The sequence below is a fragment of the Coenobita brevimanus genome, chromosome 90 (genome assembly GCF_032717465.1).
Source record: "Coenobita brevimanus isolate Jiangsu-jjx chromosome 90, ASM3271746v2, whole genome shotgun sequence".
Lineage (NCBI taxonomy): Eukaryota > Metazoa > Arthropoda > Malacostraca > Decapoda > Coenobitidae > Coenobita > Coenobita brevimanus.
In genome coordinates this window covers 27,058,392-27,079,673 of record NC_137043.1, presented here as the reverse complement: position 1 = coordinate 27,079,673, position 21,282 = coordinate 27,058,392, and the positions used below count along the sequence as shown (strand labels likewise).

The following is a 21,282-nucleotide window of genomic DNA, read 5'->3' as shown; positions in this document are numbered from 1 at the left end:
AAACACGAGTAATGGTGAGAGGGAAGGCATTGGTAATGAATGGTGACGGATGGAATATCCCAAATCTACTGCATGCTGATGATGCAGTACTACTTGCAAACACCGGACAAGAACTTGGAAGACTAATTCAGAGTTCTGCTGATGCCTGTAAGAGTCGTGCCTTAAGGGTTAATGTAGAAAAGAGTAAAGTGATGGTTACTGAGAGAGAAGGTGGCTTCCAGTGTGATGTTACAGTGAATGGAGAGAAACCTGAATTGGTGAGAGAATTCAAATACCCTGGTACAGTGATAGAAAAGAGAGGAAAATGTGCAAAAGAAGTAGAAAGTAGAGTGACACAAGGAAGAAAAGTATCTGATGCAATGAAAGCCTTGATAAGAAACAAAGGCTCGAGTGTTGCAGCTTGACGAGGCTTACATGAAGGAGTGTTAGTGCCAACTTTAACATATGGATGTGAGACTATGGTGTGGCATGAAAATGAAAAGCTGTGAGTAAGAGCGGTGGAGACAGGACTGCTGTGGAATGTATGTGGGGAACAGAGAGTGGATAGGATAAGAAATAATGTGATTCGTGAAAGATGTGAAGACATTTGTGGACACCAGAATAGAAGAGTGTACTGAGATGGAATGGTCATGTGGAGAGAATGGATAACAACAGAGTGGTGAAAAAGGTATATCTGAGCGAATCTGAAGGAGGGAGGAGGCGAGGTAGGCCATGGAGATGGTGGAGAGATATGGTGGATGAGTGTGTAAAAGAGTGAGGTTTGGAAGTCGGTGAGGCTAGGGAAATGGCAAGAGATCGAGCTGGCTGAATGAATTTTGTGAGGAGAAGTGCATGATCAGGGATTTGGCACCCCTTTTTAACGTGGCAGCGTCCGGATACATTTATGAGAAGCCACAGAACGTGAAGGATGTTTTTGGCGTATCCGATACAGCCAGGATCCGGGGGCTTGAATGACGAGTGAATGGAAGTATGGCCCGCTGGACTGGGCAAATTTGGGCTGTCTGGACATTGATACTCCTCACCATGCCTTAGGGTGGAAAAGGAGGTCCTGATGATGATGATGATGATATCTGTCTATCTATCTATTGCCAGACGCCTTAATCCCGTACAGGGTGGTCACAAACAAATCGCCTCCACGTTGCCCTGTCCCCCGCCATTTCACTGCCCCGCTCCCAACTCACACCCCCCTTCTCTCATATACCTGTCCACCCCATCCCTCCATCTCATCTTCGGCCTCTCACACCCTCCACCTCACTCACATACACTCTCCTTGTCAGTCTCTCACCCTCCATCCTCTCCACATACCCAAACCACCTCAGTGTGTTCCTGCTACCGTTTCCTATCACACCCACATCCACATCCACACCACAATGCTCCTTTATATCCTCATTTGACAGCCTGTCTCTCCATGTGACTCCACAGGCTCCTCTTAAATAACTCATTTCCACTGCTCTCACTCTTGACTTGTGTAATTCCAGCAAAATCCAAGCTTCACTTCCATATGTTAGAGCTGATATCACAATACTGTCATGTAGTAACTTTTTCATTTCCATGCTCACTTCCCTGTTTCTTATCACTGCTTTCAAGGAACCAGCAACCTTTCTTCCTTGTTGTACCCATTCAAGCACTTCATCCCCCCAACTTCCATCCTTACTAATCATGCACCCCAAGTACTTAAATGCAATCACATTTTCCATTTCCTCACCATCCAACCTCATTGTACATTCACTGACTTCACCTCTCTCGAAGACCATCACTTTACTCTTCCCTACATTCACCTTTAGATTCCGTTTCTTACACACTCTCCCAAACTCATCCACCAAGCCTTGCAGCTTCCCTTTGTCTTCACTCAACAACACAGTATCATCTGCAAACAACAGTACAGGGAGTTTCCAAACACCACCCTCTCTCACCAGGGTCACTCCAACATCCACTGCCCTACCTTGTATCTCTCTCATTACTCCATCCATGTACAGATTGAACAACCATGGAGACATGACATATCCCTGTTTCAACCAAACTTTCAAAGAGAAAAATTCACTCAGTTCACCATCCACATTCACTGCAGCCTTAGCACCATCATACATACTCTTCACAACATTCAACAACTTCCCATCTACCCCATATATTCTTAATACTTTCCACAAACCTTGCCTATCCACCCTGTCATATGCTTTCTCCAAAACCATGAAGGCCTCATACAGCTTCTTTCCCTTCTCTAGAAACTTTTCCACTAAAGATCTAAGAATGAATATCTGATCTACACAACCTCTTCCCTTCCTAAAGCCTCCCTGTTCTTCTCCAACTAATTCCTCTGTTCTTTTCCTAACTCTGTCAATAAGTATCCTACCATACACTTTTCCTATTACACTAAGAAGACAAATGCCCCTATTTTTTTTTTTTTTTTTTTTTTTATGCGAGGAAGAAGAAACCAAAGGCCATGAGCCCGCAGTAACAGTTCCCTCCAAGAGAAAAACAAAATACAATATAGAGCCAAATTCAAGATCAGATCATTTTGAGATGCCTGGACACACTGCGTTTGAAAGACTGGAGATCATAGGCAGCAGGAAATACAGACAGAGGGAGACAGTTCCAGAGTTGACCTGTTGCATAAATGAAAGACTGGGAGTAACGGTTAATTCTTGCATTAGAGAGTTGGACAGAAAAAGGATGAGAGTCTGCTGCCAGACGGGTGCTACGCGCCCGTCGTAGAGGTGGAGGAATGCAAGCAGACAGTTCAGAGGAGCAGTGACCATTAAGGTAGCGATAGAAAAGAGATAAAGATGCAACAGTGCGGCAAAGAGACAGAGGTTGAAGGGAGTCAGTAAGAAGAGGAGAGTTAATGAGACGAAAAGCCTTTGACTCCACCCTATTGAGAAGAGCTGTATGAGGGGAGCCTCCCCACACATGAGAGTTGTACTCCACACAGGGGCGGATAAAACCCCTGTATAGAGTCAACAATTGCGCAGGGGTAAAGAAAGAGCGGAGTCGGCTTAGCACACCCAATCTCTTGGAAGCAGATTTTACAAGAGATGTAATATGATCTTTCCAAGATAAGTCCCGAGTAAATGAAACCCCAAGCATGTTCAAGGATGATGTAGGATTAAGCTGAATATTATTAAACATTAGTGGGTATACCTGTGGAAGATTTTGTCAGGTTGAAAGGTGTAAGAACTGAGTCTTAGATGCATTAAAGACAACCATATTATTTTTACCCAAGTCAGAGATACAAGCCAAGTCAGACATTAGGTGTGCCATAGCCTCATCCCTTGTTTCTTGAAGTAACTGTTGAGATGGGCGTTGCGGGAACCGAATGGAAAGGTGAAGGGTGGAGTCATCAGCGTATGAGTGGATAGGGTTAGATGTACAGCTTAGAAGATCATTGATGAATAAAAGGAAGAGAGTTGGTGATAGGACAGAGCCCTGAGGAACACCACTGTTGATAGATCTAGGAGAAGAACGATGGCCGTCTATAACAGCAGCTATAGAACGACCAGAAAGGAAGCTAGCGATGAAGGCACAGATAGAAGGATAGAAACCGTAGGAGGGCAGTTTGGAAATTAAAGATTTATGCCAGACTCGATCGAAAGCCTTTGAGATGTCAAGTGCAATGGCAAAGCTTTCGCCAAAGTCCCGAAAGGAGGATGACCAGGAGTCTGAAAGGTAGGTGAGAAGATCGCCAGTGGAGCGTCCCTGACGGAACCCATACTGACGATCGGAAAGAAGGTTGTGATAGGAAAGATGCCTTAAAATTTTTCTATTACACCACACACTTCTTTTACCCCTTTTCCTTTGTACAAGGATATAATTATACCTGACTTCCAATCTCCCGGGACTCTACCTTCCTCCCAGGCCAATCTGCACATCTTCCACATCCATTCTGCTATTATCTCTCCCCTATGCTACAGCATTTTACCACACACTCCATCAATTCCTGGGGCTTTACCCAATTTGACTTTCTTCATTGCTTCCACAACTTCTATCCTACTGATTTCTTCCTGTCTTCTCACCTCCCTCCTTCTCCCAGCCATTCCCCAGCCACTAATACTCGCATTACTTCCATCCTATATGTTCAACAATTCCTTAAAGTGTTCTCTCCATCTGCTCACTTTTTCTCCCTTCTCCACTAGTAATCTACCATTTTTATCTTTCACTCCCCTGCTAACTTCACTGTCATCCTGTCTTACTCTCTTCACCTCTTTCCAGAACATTTTCTTACAGTCCCTCCACTTTACACTCAAATTCCTTCCAAATTCCTCATCCACTCTCTTCTTACTCTCTCTTACTAATTTTTATACCTCTCTCTTCCTTTCTACATATAACTCTCTCTTCCGCCTCTCAACTTCTTCCACGCCCCTATTTCTCATCTATTCATTGTATGCTTTCTTCTTTTGTGCCACAGCCTGTCTCACCTCTTCACTCCACCATGCTGTTCCTTGCACCTCCTTCCGTCTTCTCTTCACCCCACATACCACATCACATGCTGCACATATTTCTTCTGTGAATATCTCGCACACAGATAGGTAAACCAAAAATGACCTGGGATGAGGTCATTAAGTGTGACCTCAGGGTTAAGGGACTGAACATGGAGGCTGCCAGAGATCGAGCAGCACGGAGAGCCACCATTAGGTGACCAAGGCCAATGCATGCAAGCATGGTTGGGCCTTCTAAAATGAACGAATGCAGCAATAGGTCAACTCTGTAACTGTCTTGCTCTGTATTTCCTTCATCCCAAGACCTCCAGCTTTTCAACTGTAATGTGTCCAGGCATCTCAAAATGATCATATCTTGAATTGGGTTTTCTTTTTTTTTCCCACTTGGAGGGAACAATCAAGCAGACTTCGGGTCTTTGGGTCCTTTTACCATACATTTAAAAAGGGGAAGCCACCAGACTCATTTGTTTTGAGTATGTCTGTAGTGTAATGTTTGTGATGAGAAAAACTGGCAAGAAGATGAATACGTGCATCAACCTGGACCCACCGATGTGGTGACTTTTCACTGCTGATCTGTAATGGGGCAGCTTGTGACTGGCAGGCCATGTGAAATGGTCCACTTGAGGCTACCTAAATTTAATAATGTTATATCTGATGGCTGACTTAGTGAGAGCACAGTTTATAATGTGACATTTGTTATTTGATGCTGAACATACACCAGCTCTCAGGTAGCTGCAGGATGAGAGGTAACACCAGCCTTCACTGGAGGCATTTGTACAATTCATGTCCATGGATGGCTGAATTCATGGCACTATTTCCTACCTTCTTTCATCATGCTATGAAGTATTTATGTTTGATGCATCATCACAATTCAACTCTTGGCATTCTAAATGCTATGTTCCTTTCCTTCTCATTACCATTTAAAATGTCCGAATGATTTATAAGATCACTGAAAGCCTCTATATTCCTAAGGGTGCCTCCAAGTCCACTTACTACAAATGGAAAATGAGTTTGTGGCCAAGCAGCAACGTGTCACAACTTTAGGGAGTATTTCAAAGACATTCCACATGCCCAGTGAAGTACAAATAGCTTCCTGTTTGGCATCATGGATAAGCAACAACTCTCTCACTCCAACAGTTACTGCTGTGACAGGTGTGCATAATTATTAACCTTACTCCAAGGTGCTTCCATGACTCCAGAGTAAACAACGTAAATTCGGATACTGGTACCTCAGATTATGTGTATACAAAATATCTTCTACAAAAAACAGGAATGAAAGGCTTTATCTGTCTGTTGCCTTAAGACAGCACATCCATCACCTCAGTGTTGTGCTACTTTCAGACGACCCTTCACTCAGTGTGATGTCACGTGGTGAAAACCATTTATTATTTTGGGTGGTTACAACAACAAAATGAATGCCTAGTGGTATGGTGGGTTAAGGTTACCCAAAGTGATGTATTCCAAAGGTTTACATAGAACTAAGTGGTGGTTGGGATTTAATGCTTACACAATAAAAGTACTTCTCGGAGGCAAGTAAATGGGCACTCCTCCCTTGAATGTCTAACCTAATGGCAGAGCTCTGTGTGGTGACAATTACACTGCAGTGCAGCTGTGGGATACTGCAAAGAAATCCTTGCAGATGCAGTGCAGATGCAGTTCTATCTTCTCCACTGCAGTACATTATGTGATTTCTTGTTTTTTTAATTTTTGTCACTTCTCCCCATGCATGTATTGAATGACTCAAGCTGCACTGCATTATTATTTTAATATGCTTACTCTTGAATATATTATGTCTGAGAGCTCGAAATGTGGATATATGGCTGCAGCGTAATTGTGCAATTCTGTTTTGCAGGAGCAATGTATCGGTAGGTTCATGTCTAGCGGATGTGATGCGATTACAGTTCAAGTTGTAATGGTGCAGACCTAAGAGAGTGAGTATTTTGTAACTGCAGTAGTGTGGATGCAGCTGTTACAGTGCTGGTGTGGCGTGGGTGCAGATGCAAATACTGGAAGTGTGTAGAACTCTGCTAAGTAGCCTAGCCCCAGGCCATTACACTTCTAATGAGAAAATAAAAAATAAATTTGACTGATTGACAGGCTCTCCTCTCTTCCTATTTCTCCCATCTTTCCTGTCACTACTTATTGCTTTTCTTTCCATTACAGGTGGCTTTACATTGAGTGACAAGCCAAATGGTTTCCTGTAGGTCAAGAAACCATTTACAACGCTGGGTGGTAACCACATAACCAAACCATACGTGCTCCCTACGTGTCAAGCGAGTTGGTGGATGGTTAGTGCCCCTCCCTGTAAAACAAATAACTTGGAGTCAAATGGCCACCCCGTATGGGATTATGGCGTCTGGCAATAGATAGATAGATAGAAAGGCAGACAGATAAAGCATTTTTTTTCCTACTTCTTTGATAAGATAGCTAGGCTATATTCATATACTGTGGTGTACCGAGCTGTTTTCTGTGACCCCTCCATAAGCAAGGATTCTTGGATTCTCAGTGGATGGTGGCCAAAAGTGGTTCCAGGAAAGTCATATGCACTGAAACATCATACCAGCTGCACAGTCACACACCGTGCATCCCAGCTGAAAGTTTTGCAGGTACGTCTTACTTAACATCCCAGGTCTGGCAGGCATATTTTAGGATATTTAAATAAAAATACAGTACATGCTAGGCCTAACACTGTAGCAAATTAAAAGTGAATGGTGGATGACAGTTAGCTTTACACACTTACCATAGGAATCAGTTTCATATATCAATTTAAAAGCTAAAATGTTTTGAAGTGGGGGAATTTTGCAACCAGTGAACCATCATGGTAAATCTTAGTTAATTATTTACTGTAAACCAGTGAGTTCTCTTATGACACTATCTTTTCCCACATGAACAAATCCTCCACTGGTGGTGGCTAACAGAGAGGAATGATCATACTGCATATCAAATGAATCAATATATACTGCTGAATATTTACTTCATTAACTGATCAGTGACTGTAAAATTTTTAATTAAATATAAAAAGGCATTTTTGGTTCTTTCATAACTCTATTACTAAGATTAACTCTGTTTTTCATGAATTAGTTGTCTGTTAAGTTACTTTGCTGCCTAACTCTGTTTTTCACGAATCATTTGTCTGCTAAGTTACTTTGCTGCCAACCTCCCAAATAAACGGCACTAGAGGCTGTTGCAAATATTATACAATAAACCCTCTCTAATTCAAACCCAAATAAACTGGATATCGGTTAATTCGGATTTTTTTGACCGCCAGACAAATAATTTTATTTCGGATAGAAATACGAACTAAGCGAGACAAGTCCGAACAAGGGTTCGAGTCGGGGAATTCCTGACAAACAATGTCTCCTTGCCACGCTGCTCAGATCAGCCTGAGTCTCTCTCCGTAACAGATGTGCTTGCTCTGAGTGGTCTCCATCCTAAAACGTGACATATATTTACATGTATAATAAGGGGTTAGGTTCCAAGAGCCCCATATTTTTGGTTAAAAATATATTTAAAGACAGGTTACTATAAATATGTCTGCCGTGAGACACCCAAGACAGTGTGTTTACATATGATGTCGCCGACTGGACACATCAGCGCATTCTCACGTAACCTAACCGACTAGTTTTGCCCCCTAATACTCCCCAACAAAGTTATAACCACCAAGGATTGCCACTAAGCCTCTTGAAAGTCCTCATTACCAATCAAGAAAAAACTTCTGACCTAACCAACATGTCAATGGCCGCCCAGCATCATGCATATTTTGCCAGGAACCACTTTTGGCACATTCATTATTTAAAAAAAAAAAAAAAAAAAAAAAAAAAAAGCAGTGTGAAACTGTCATAAACAATACAGAAAAAAAAAAAAACTATACTGAAGTCGTCAGCATGGAGTAATTGCATATTTCTCACTTCTCAGATACACAAGAATGCTGTAATTGTGAATAATACACAAGTCAGCCAAGCAGTATAAAATGTATGACAGTATAATTCACAAGAACAGAAAGCACATAATTATATTACCCAACTATTTACATCAACACACAGTGTCTTCACATACCATAAGTCGAATTTTCTCGACAAAAGACTCTCAGTTGATTACAAAGGTCAGGCACAAGGCCTTTTCTTCTTCCTCTTCTTTGCACTCGTTGCACTAAAGGCAAAAACAAGAATTTTATTGCTCCTTCATCATTAACTTTTTTTTTCCAACAAAGAAACTATCCACATCGTAAAGACATCAAAATCATTTTGTCTGGTCATTTGCGTTTAAACTCCTACATCATACATCACTTCGTCCAACAATTTTACATTTTCCTTTGGAATAAATGCTTTTCTTGTGTTTACAGCACTTTCAGAGTGCTTAGACCTAACTAAAGTTAGTTTGGAACCACATGCTCAGAGTTCTGAGAGGAAATAAGGAGCAAGGATATAAGCAAAAAAACGCTTATCACAGCGACCATCCACACAACACAGGCAGGCAGTGGCATGTGGTATGGGACATGGATACAGTACTGTACTGTACTGTTCAATGCTTTTGTGAAAAAGCCATGTTTTAGTGAGCGTGGATGTGCTTTGGGGACAGAGGCAGGCATGTGCTCTGATAATTCGAATTTTCAGATATTTCGATACGTGGTTCCCCCAATTAATTTGAATTAGAGAGGGTTTACTGTGTGTCATTATCAATCACTTATAAGTAATCTGTGAAAAGTTTTACAAACGTGAAGTTTCAAGTTAAATTTATTACCAAGGTAGAGGAACAGGAAGCATCACAGGCGACCCAAGAAAGAGCCAGTGGCATCAACATCATTTACTTCCTGCCTTAAACCTCTTTCATGTAACCATTTTATGTTTTCTTTGTTTATAAAGCAGCCTATGCTCTTAGAAAGAATATCTGTAATTTTGGTGGAGTCATAGAGAAATTTCAGAAAGATACTTTGGGTCAGGCCAGAGGCTAAGTTAAAACATTATGTTTATTAAAATGAGGTAATAGGATCAGTGTCCATTACGTCCAAAAGAGTGGATCCCTAGGTTAACACTTAACCTGCGCCTATGGAGGGGTCACTGTACTTATTAATAATAATTAATGTGTAGTAAATTCTAGTAAATAATGAATGTAAAACACACACACACACACACACACACACACACACACACACACATACACACAACAGGAAATTTCTCTACTGTGCAATGAACAGTTTTCTCCCTACCATCACACACACACACACACACACACACACATACACACAACAGGAAATTTCTCTACTGTGCAATGAACAGTTTTCTCCCTACCATCACACACACACACACACACACACACACACACACACACACACACACACACACACACACACACACACACAGCAAATTTCTGTACTGTGCAATGAACAGTTTACTCCATACCATCTTCATTGCCCACAGTTGCATTGGGAAGAAGAAGAGGACACAGTGATATTAGTAAATGCCATATAAATGATGCAAACTATAAAAATAATACCATATCTAAAGAGAATTAGAAATGCTTAGCTATTACATTTAATTTTAATACATAACAGATAATTATACTATTAATATATTTAGTTGTCTTCCAAAACTCAACCAACTGAAAAAAAAAATCTATTACACACACACACACACCAGCTCAGTGGTAACACTCTCACCTACACCGCTTGCCGGCTCACTGGTAATGCTCTCGCCTAGCATCTGCAAGGACAGGGGTATGCGCCTTGTTTGGAATAAAAAAAATTACATTGTCGAAGCCATTGGTCACTGTCCTCCTTGAGCAAGAGGAAGGGTGTGCGAGTGTGTGAAGGTCATGGCTTTGCCCTTAGATCGGACTATATGTGCTCTCAGCTCTCTTCCGGGAGGGTAAAATGTTGATGATCACAACCATCACGTGATCCTGACCGACCCGGTGAATTACAAACACAATGAATATGTACACATACAATGAATATGTACACATACAATGCACATTCACACAAAATGATGCATAATGCACATATGCATATGTACATATGTACACATACACACACAGGTCGCCGGAAGAGACGGAGCTCTTCCTGGATTGTGGGGAAATATAGCTGAATCAGCAACGAAAAGACCAGCCTATCATGATTACGTGAATAAATGCGTGAATGGTGGTCCTGTCGGTCAGTAGTAAAAAAAAAAAAAAAAAAAAAGTTTCGATCATAAGGAGTACAAGATATAGTGCAAACAGAAAGTCTCCATATGGTTGCATCATGGCAAAAAGGGACAGTCCTTTGTTCACAAATGGAGAGAGGGATTTTGTGGGCTTCTCCCAAGATGATGTGGGAAATGGAAGTACTAAGCTGAACAACCAAACAAGTGTAGCAGGAGTAGAGAAAACAGCAGAGAGGAATGTCCAGGAGTTAAAAAAGGTATGGGCAGTAATTAGAGAGTTACAGGAACAGACCTTAGAGCAGGAGAAAGAAATCAAAGTTCTACAGAATAAACAGGAAAATGTTTGCACATGCAGCGATGAACAAGAAAGAGAAGTCACAGAATTAAAAGTGAGTAATGAATCTGCCTCAAGCGGTAGAAAAAGAGGTTGGAAGAAGAAAGGGATGGGATGAAAAGTAAACCAGATGAGTATGAATCCAAATAACGGATGCAAGTTGAGCAAATTAACCCCTTAACCGCGGGGCGTCTTGGGAGCAAGGGATCATACCGCGGGGCGTCACTTTTGTGATTCTGTGTTATTTTGAATTCGCCTGGGCTTTCAAGTGGTGGCTTGTATCATCTATCAGTACTGCCAATGTCCAACACTAGTCAGCACTCCTGATCTCATCTGCACTCCCATCCATTGTTGACCATTTAGCCATTTCTCCCCGTTCTTGATTCCCCTCCCTACCTCCCCTCCATTACCCTATCCTCTCGCCTGACCAGCAGTGCTACGCTAAGTAAATCTTCCCTGGAATTTTCCACTGATTTCATCCATTCAAATAAGCCCTATGACCTATTCTTATACCAAATAATATATACAAGAAAGAAATAAGGTAAGTGAGAGTGCCATACACCTAGAATTGGCTAATTATCACCTGACAACACCTCACGTGCACTCGTTCGCTAATTTTCGCCGTTTATATCCCCTTGAAATATGCTGTATAATCTATTTTCGTAATAAAAATATATATAATAAAGGAAGGGAGAAGCCTAAGTGATATTTACATTCACCTGGAACTACCTAATTATTGCAGGCCACCACACTGTATTCTACGCTAAGTAAATCTTCCCTGGAATTTTCCACTGATTTCATCCATTGAAATAAGCCCTATGCCCTATTCTTATACCAAATAATATATACAAAAAAGAAATAAGGTAAGTGATAGTGCCATACACCTGGAATTGGCTAATTATCACCTGACAACACCTCACGTGCACTCGTTCGCTAATTTTCGCTGCTTATTTCCCCTTGAAATATGCCGCATAATATACTGTAGTAATAAATATACATATTAGGAGGGAAGGGAGAAGCCTAAGTGATATTTACATTCACCTGGAACTACCTAATTTATTATGTATCGTCTTGGTTTCCTGCCAATCATTACATTGCTATATATTAGCTGGTCTCACAAGGCTGAAGTTGGTAGTATTGCACTCACCCTAGCCAGGTGGCAGGAGGCCACCACTATCAGTTCACTGTCGTCTTTCAAAGTGAAAGTACGTCTGATTCGCTCCTGCTAACTTCCGCCGCTTTTTAGCCCCATGCAAAAGGGCCCTGTGACCTTTACCCCCTACTAAACCTTGTGTGGAAAGAGGTAAAGGGCTGACAATTGATAAAGAGTGACTACGATCTTTCTATTGAGTAAAACAGTGCAAGTGGAATTGTAAATAATGTGTAAATAATGTGTAAACAGCAAGTGAAAGCAATGAATGTAAATATAAGTGAACAGTGGAAAATAGTTTTATAAGTTACTTCAAGTGACAGTGCATAACACAATGTAAATAAAATAGAAATGTAAATAATGTAAATAAAATAGAGAATGTAAATAGAAACGTAAATGAGTAGTATTATAAGAATACGAGTATATATACTAGGAGTAATGAAAGTGAAAGTTTCACTCTAGCATGTATGAATACTATAAGTAATGAGAGTGAAGGTGAAAGTGACATTCACTCTCAATGCTAGAATACAGGACGAGAAAGTGAATGCTACGTATTTTACTGAAAGAAATTGAATGCCTACAGTGACAATAAACTACTATTACTGAAGGAAACTTATGGATAAAGACTGTACATATATATAGGTGTTATATAGTAACAGAAATATAAACTGTGAGTGTTTTTATGAATAATAAATGACAGAACACCAGCAGCGAACTAGAGCAAGTGGGAAGGTCATATGCCCTCGTAATTTTCATTGCTTTCAGTGTTTTTTTTTTTGGAGTATGGATTCCAAACTATTTGAGAATCATAGAATAGTGTTTCTAGTGATAATATCAGGCTGTGGTAATCATATTACGGGTTGTCGGGAAGTGTAAAGTGGAGACTTTGTTACCCAACTTCAGAGGTCCCCACAAGTCCTACGGTACTCGACGAAGGCTCAACAAACACCCTAGGAGAAAGCAGAAGGTATGTGCCATAAGAATATGTGATTTTCATATTCTAGGACTAATAACTGATTTTTGGCAAATATTTTTAGAGAGTCTGTCGGAGCGCGAATATGCCCGCGGGAGCCGCAAGAAAAAGCAAAACAAGCCCGCGGTTAAAGGGTTAAGGAAATCAAGGAGCAACATAAGGGGTGGAAGAAAATTCAAGAGGAAGGAAATGTAAATTTGAAAGAGATTACAGAACAACAAAGCAAGGAAAAGGTGGAGAAGGAAGTGGTTAGGGTACTCAGAAGTAGAGAATCTTTAGTCAGGGATGTAGCAGATAAGAAAAAAATGTGTAATAATTTCAGGAGTAAAAGAAATACGTATGACAGTAACATCAGAAAGAGAGAGAGAAGAACAGAGTATGGTTATAGAAATAATATCAGTAATTATGGAGGGAAACAACGAAACTCAAGAAGAGACTGAATAAGTGTTTAGGTTAGGAAAGTACGAGGAAGGAGGGGCAAGGCTATTGAAGGTAAAATTTTAAGTCGCAGGCAATGGTAAACAAAATCATCAATAGAACAAGGAAATTATCAAAGAAGGGTTAAAAAATGTTTGGATAAGGAGAGATGCAAATGAGCAAGAAAGAGCTAAAATAAAGGTGTTAGTAAAGGAAGCGAAGACAAAAAATGAACAGAGAACGGAGAAAGAGAAGATAGTGTTTTATTGGAGAGTTATGGATCTGAAATTGAGGAAGTGGTGCCAATAGAGAGAAGGAGAGAAGAGGGTATAAAAAACATCAAAAATAATTTGAAGGTGACGTATACTAATGCTGATGGTTTAATACTGGCAAGGGATCAACGATTTCTTGAGGGTACTTGAATCTGATGTTATGTACTTTGTAGAGACCAAGGTAAGAGAAGATACTGATGTTCATATGGGAGATGGTAAATACAAACTGCGGAGAAGAGACAGAAAAGAAAAAAACGTGAGGAGGAGTGATAATAGCAGTAAAGAACAACATAAATGTAGATACCGTGGAAATGGGAGAAGGCAGGGCTGAAGTGATAAATATGAAGTTAGAAACTGGACAGGATAGCAAGAGAGATACGGCAGTAGTGTATGCTCCCCCTAAGATAAGAGCATGGAATGATGATGAATACCAGATGTTGTCAGACATGGCTAGTTATTTACAGAAAATGATTGAGAAAAGCAACAATATAATTTTAATGGGTGGCTTTAACTGTAAAGCAACAATATAATTTTAATGGGTGGCTTTAACTGTAAAGAGGTGAAGTGGGAGGAATGGGATTCGGGAGGCAGCAAAGATTCGTAGGGCACTATATTACCAAATATAACAATGAACAATGTGATGACGCAATGGGTCAAAGAAGAGACACAGTTCCGAGGTGAGAACACACAGCAAGATTAGACTTACTGTTTACCAAAGAACCTGATGTAACAGAATCTTTGAAATATGTGTCCTTTAGGAAAAAGTAATCATGTGGTCATTGAGTTCCAGATGATAATAGGGAACATGGTGCCAAGAGATGAGCTCTATAGGCAGGGGAGATACAACTTTGGGAAAGCAAACTTTACAGGATTGAGAAAATTTTTCGAAAATGCGGATTGGAGAAAATTCAGAGAAACAAGAGAGATACAGAGGAAATGGGCTATCATTCTAGACCTCTATAATTCAGGAGTGGAAAAATTTGTGCCAAGGGTATGGGGGAAAGAAAACATGAAAAAGGAGTGGTTTAATAGAAGGTGTATGATAGCAAAAAAAGAGAAAGACACTGCGTGGAACAAATGGAGAAAGAGAGAGAACAACAGAACAAAGGAAGAATATAAAAGAACTAGAAATGAATACACAAGAATACATGGAGAGGAAGAAAGGAATTTTGAAAAAGGTATAACAGATAAATGCAAGAATGAACCCAAACTGTATTATATAATTGTCAATGGCAAACTGAAACTAAAGGTTGGAATCACCAAACTGAAAGTAGAAGGCGAGGTCTATAAAGATGCAGCAATGCAAGCTGAAATAATGAACAAGTGTTTCCAATCAGTTTTCACTATTGAAAAGGAGTTTGTGGAAAGGGAGGGAGTGACTAGAAATGCAGTGATAAAAGATATAAAAGTGGAAGTACAGGACATGTATAAGTTACTGGAAACTCAAGATGTAAGGAAAGCCCCAGGACCAGATGGAATCTCTAATTGGGTATTGAAGGAATGCAGAGAACAACTGGTGGATAAGATTCACAGTTTAATTGTAAGTTCTCTAGAGGAGGGGAAAGTGCCTCAAGAATGGAAGAGGGCAATGTGGTACTGATTTATAAGGAAGGAAACAGGGAAGAACTCCTGAATTATAGACCAGTGTCCCTAACCAGTATGGTCGCAAAATTGTGCAAGAGAATCCTGAAAGATAGATGGATAAAATATCTGGAAGAGATGAATATTTTGGCTGAAAGTCAGTTTAGATTCAGAAGTGGAAGTCATGTATTTCAAACTTGTTGAGCTTTTACTCAAGAGCGATTGAAGTGCAACAGGAGAGAGATGGTTGGGTGGATTGTGTGTATTTGGATTTGGAGAAGGCCTACCACAAGGTATCCCATAAGAGACTAATGTGGAAACTAGAGCATATAGGAGGACTGAAGGGGAACCTCCTGGAATGGATCAGAGGCTTTTTGAGAGAAAGACAAATGAGGACAGTAGTAAAGGATAGGGTGTCTGGATGGAGGGAAGTAACAAGTGAAGTCCCACAGGGCTCGGTGTTGGCACCAGTAATGTTCCTGATTTACGAAAATGATATGGTAGATGGAGTGAACAGTTATGCAAGTCTGTTTGCTGATGATGCAAAGAACTTGAGGAAGGTAGAGGTTGAGGAGGATTGTAAAATGCTGCAGGAAGATCTGGATAGCATACACGATTAGAGCCAGATGTGGGAAATGAAATTCAATGCAAAGAAATGTAAAATATTGGAAATGGGTAAAAGTACCAAGAGGCCATCACTGAATTATTTGATGGGTAATGAACCAATCACAAAAGCGAGAGAAGAGAAAGATTTGGGAGTGCTGGTCCAGGATAATTTGTCACCTGAAGAACATATTAGCAAGAGAGTTAGAGAGAGATATAAACTCTTAACTAACATAAGAGTAGCATTTCATTATATGGATAAGGAGATGATGAAAAAATTGATGGTGGCCATGATTCACCCCAGGTTAGAATATGCAGCAGTAGTGTGTTCCCCACACACACACACACAAAAAAAAAAAGATATAAACAAGACTGAGAGAATACAATGAACAGCAACCAAGATGGTCCCCAGTCTGGCAGATCTGACGAACAGAGAGAGGTTGGAAAAGCTGGATTTGCCTTCCTTACAGAAAAGAAGAAAGATGGATGATATGATTGCAGTGTTCGGGACCATGATGGGAGTAGACTAAACTGACAGAGAAGATCTGTTTGTATGGGACAAGAGGACACGGAATGAAATTGAAGAAGCCAAGCTGCTTGAAGGATATCAAGAAATATAGCTTTCCTTACAGATGTATAGACCTGTGGAATAGCCTGGATAAAGAGATTGTCCAGGCTAAAAACTTAAACGAGTTTAAAGCTAAATGTGACTTTTTGAGAAACAGAGGTGGGATCCTATGAGCATAGCTCATTTCCTGTGTAGCACAATTAGGTAAATACAATTTGGTAAATACACACACACACACACACACACACACACACACACACACACACACACACACACACTGCAAACTACATACCACACACACAGACTTGTCAAAAATGGCATTATTCCTGAGGAAGATGTGAAGCTCATGCTAAGGAACACAGGGGTTTTTGAAACAATAGCCTTCAGGACCCATCTCAATTTCTGATATCATACAGGGGATCTAACCCTATAAAGAGTACATATCTCAAGTGGAGGGAGTTCACTATACATGGCACCTCTCATCAATCCCTTCTCCTCACTGATACCAACCTCTCTTTACTTCCACTACAGTACTCTCTCTCTCTCTCTCTCTCTCTCAAAACAGCAACTATTCATGTTTATGCTATATCTCACCATTACAAATGACTCTGTAATAAAAAAGTTAGGACTTTAACACCATTAACAATGATGATGATGATAATTAGACAGGGTAGATTTAATCCATCCATACATCATCCAATCCTATGTTGCCCCATGAGGAGCGGAGGAGCCCGGGGTTAGGCAAGTTGGTCCTGACATTTGAGTAGATTAAGAAAATAATAATAAGTACCAATGAAATGCATCAAACAATTTTTTTCCATACAATTTCTTCCTATTACTTCTACTTCCTATATCGTTTGTGCTCTTCTCTCTTGTGCTCTTCTCTCCTCATGCTACCTTCATGCTATTTTGCCTTTTCTTCTGTTCTCAGTCTCACCTGGGTTGTGTCCAAGAGCATACAATAAACAGAGGGCAAACAATGCAGCATAGTCATCCCCTGTACAGTCGAGAGCAGAGATTGTAGACTGAAGGAAAGGTCGTGCTGCCAAGGTGCATTCTGTCTGACCAGGGTCAACCATCCCTCCCACACTGCCACACCTGTTGGGGGTGCAAGAGAAATTTTGGATTTAGCTATATCTGCAACTTCAGTCCAATTACATGCTGGTATTGTACTTTTAATTTTATTCTTGCTACTACTTGATCACCTTCTTAATAAAATTATCTGAAAGTGACAAGAGTAAAAACTAATAAATGTCATATAACAAATGGGATTAATGAGTTATTAAATACTGGTGTTCACACTGTTACAATAAAATACTTTCCAAAATACAGAACCTTTACAAATAAATTGCTCCCAACAGTTGCTGAAAATTATGTATTAACTTGTGACAGTGCTATAGTTTCACCATAGACTCTTTTTACGTGGCAGAGGCAGATCCAGGAATAATCTAAGAGTGTTGCCATACACCTTGTCATGATAAAAGACATATATATATATACAGTAACCCCTCCAATATCCGGATCAATAGAGCCATAGGCAGGTCCGGATAGTGGTCCTGTCCGGATATTGGGCCCCAGCTTATGGACTAGTACTTACGGACCCTAACTCTGAAAAACACCTATACAACTCCCTCTGGACATGCATAGCACCTATTTAAGACCCAAATCACACCAATAAGGGACATAAAAGACTGAAATAAATGCAAAAGAACCATAAAATGAGGTTTTAGAGGTGAGTTTATACAATATTAAACATTCTTGGTACTTACAAGTCCCTTGGTCTTGGACTGGTTTGAACCGCCAGTTTGCAGTCCACAGTTAATCCTCTGCACTCTAAATTCTAATTTCTTAACACTGCACAACACTGTAAATTCCTGTGTGTTCTAGTGGCAAGGTATTGCAGTTTATTCACTGTTTATTCACCAAAAACAAGCACCTGTGGCTTGCACTGTTATGAGTATCTGCTCTCCATCGGAGTTAAGCTGTGACTGTTGATGTTGGTGGGGTAACAGAGTTGCCAGATCGCAACAGCCACATTACCAATCTCCTCAACTTTCATTGTCAAATATAACTTTTCATTACCAAATTCGTAAAGCTAGCATATATTCTTCACTAATTATATATACAAGTGGAAATACATGTAATCACTCTCCTTATAACTAACACCATGTTGATTATTTTCACACTATGTAGGGTAGCAGATTAATCAGAGAGAGCAAACAATCCACCATCTCCATCCTGTGTATCCTCATACATGTGAAAAATCCATTTGGTAATGCATTATTCTAAAGCATTACCAAACGAATTTTTCAGTACCAAATTGGCCCACACTTGGTAATGAAAAATAACAAATGGCAACCTGACAGGGGAGGGGGGAGGGGGAGGAAGGAAGGGGTGAAGGGACCATGGTGTAACAGCTGTTTGGCGCCAGGCGGGAATTTCAAATTATGGGAGGGAAAAAAGTCAGATTTTTTTCGAATTTTTTGCAGTTTTTGGCCCATTTTGGGAATATTGGATCCCAGGAGGATTATGTCCGGTTAGTGGGGATGTTCGGATATTGGGCGTTCGGATATTAGAGGGATTACTGTATATATATATGGGAAAATAAAAGAAAGATATGGAGCTCACTACAAGTTACAGTAACAAAAATAGAATACCCAGTAGCTGAGACTAAACACTGCATTCTTAATACATCTTTATTCATCTTTGCACATAGAGATATATGTAAGGAAGAATGCTGTGTTCTAAAATATGAGGCATTCTACTGCACTGTGGAAAAAAAAAAAAAAAAAAAATTACATAGCCATATACAACAGTAACAAAGCACAAATTCATTCAGTTAATTCTAAATGGACTCTGATCGACAGTGGTTTTCAGAAATATCCCATCTTGGTGGCACATTAGTGAACTGCATAAGCCTTCTATTAACAAATGTGTGGGTTCATTTTATAGCTATCTATCTATCTATTGACAGACATTTCAATCCCGTAAGGGGTGACCACAAACAAACTGCCTCCATGTCGCCCTGTCCCCTGTCATTTCATTGCCCTGCTCTCTGCTCACACCTCCCTCTCTCATATACCTCTCCACTCCATCCATCCACCTCATCTTTGGCCTCCCCCTCCCTCTCCCCCCTTGCACCTCACTCGCATACACTCTTCTCATCAGTCTCTCGCTCTCCATCCTCTCCACATGGCCAAACCACCTCAATGTAGTTCTCCTAACACTTTCTATCACATCTACATCCACACCACAACATTCCTTCACTTCCACATTTGTCAATCTGTCTCTCCACATAACTCCACATGTTCCTCTCAAATAACTCATTTCCACTGCTCTCACTCTTGACTTGTGTCCTTCCAACATGGTCCAGGCTTCACGTCAATATATTAGGGTTGGTATCACAATACTGTCATGCAGCGACTTTTTTACTTCCATGCTCATTTCCCTGTACCTTATCACCGCTTTCAAAGACAGAAATTTTTCACCCTCTAAACTTCCATCCTTACTCATCACATTACCCACGAACTGTACTTAAATGCACTCATTTTCCAGTTTCTCCTCATCCAACCACACTGTACATTCACCGACTTCACTTCTCTCGAAGACCATAACTTTACTCTACCCTACATTCACCTTTAGATTCCGTTTCTTACACACTCTTCCAAACTCATTCACGAAGCCTTGCAGTTCCCCTTAATCTTCACTTAACAATACAGTATCATCTGCAAACAACAATACCGTACAGGGAGTTTCCAAACACTGCCCTCTCTCATTAGGGTTGCTCCAACATCCACTGCCCTACCTTGTACCTCTTTTATAACCCCACCCATAAACAGACTGAACAACCATGGGGACATACACATCTCTGTTTCAATCCAACATTCAAATAGAAAAATTCACTCAGTTTACTATCCACCACGCACTGCAGCCTTAGCCCCCTCATACATACTCTTCACGGCATTCAACAACTTCCCATTTAATGCATTTATTGTCAATACTTGCCACATTCCCTGTCTATCCACCCTGTCACATGCTTTCTCCAAATCCGTGAAGGCCGCATACAACATCTTTCCCTTCTCCAGAAACTTTTCCATTAAAGACCTAATAATGAATATATGATCTACCCAACTTCTTCCTAAAACCTCCCTGTTCTTCTTCAACTAATTCCTCTGTTTTTTTCCTAACTCTGTCAATAAGTTTTCTGCCATATACATTACCTATGACACTAAGAAGACAAATGCCCCTATGATTACCATTCACTTCTTTTTGCCCTTTTCCTTTGTACAGGGGAATAATTATACCTGACTTTCAATCCTCCAGGACTCTACCTTCCTCCCAGGCCAATCTGCAAAACCTCCTTATCCATTCTACTACTGTCTCTCCCACATGCTTCAGCAGTTCACCACATACTCCATCAATTCCTGGGGCTTTCCTCATTTTGACTTTCTTTATTACTTCCGCTATTTCCTCCCTACTGATTTCTTCCTCTCTTCTCACCTCCCTCCTTCTCCCAGTCATTCCCCAGCCAATTATACTCATACTACTTTTATTCTCTATGTTCAGCAATTCCTTAAAGTGTTCTCTCCATCTGCTCACTTTTTCTCCCATCTCCTCTTGCAATCTACCACTTTTATCTTTCACTCCCCAATTTACTTTTTTACCACCCTGTCCAACTCTCTGTACCTCTTTGCAGAACATTTTCATACATTCCCTCCATTTTACACTCAAATTCCTGCCAAATTCCTCATCTGCTCTCTTTTTACTCTCTCTTACTAATCTTTTCATCTCCTTCTTCCTCTCTATATATA

The 21,282-nt window shown here is 40.4% G+C and overlaps 1 protein-coding gene across 1 annotated transcript in view; it reads right to left on the bottom strand.

Annotated features, from left to right (window-relative positions):
- The window catches only part of ema (C-type lectin domain containing ema), a 230,934-nt gene that overhangs the window by 140,904 nt on the left and 68,748 nt on the right, over positions 1–21,282 (bottom strand). Inside the window, 1 exon segment of the mRNA XM_080281656.1 lies at positions 17,409–17,552. Within this exon segment, the coding sequence (XP_080137782.1) occupies positions 17,409–17,552 (144 nt within the window).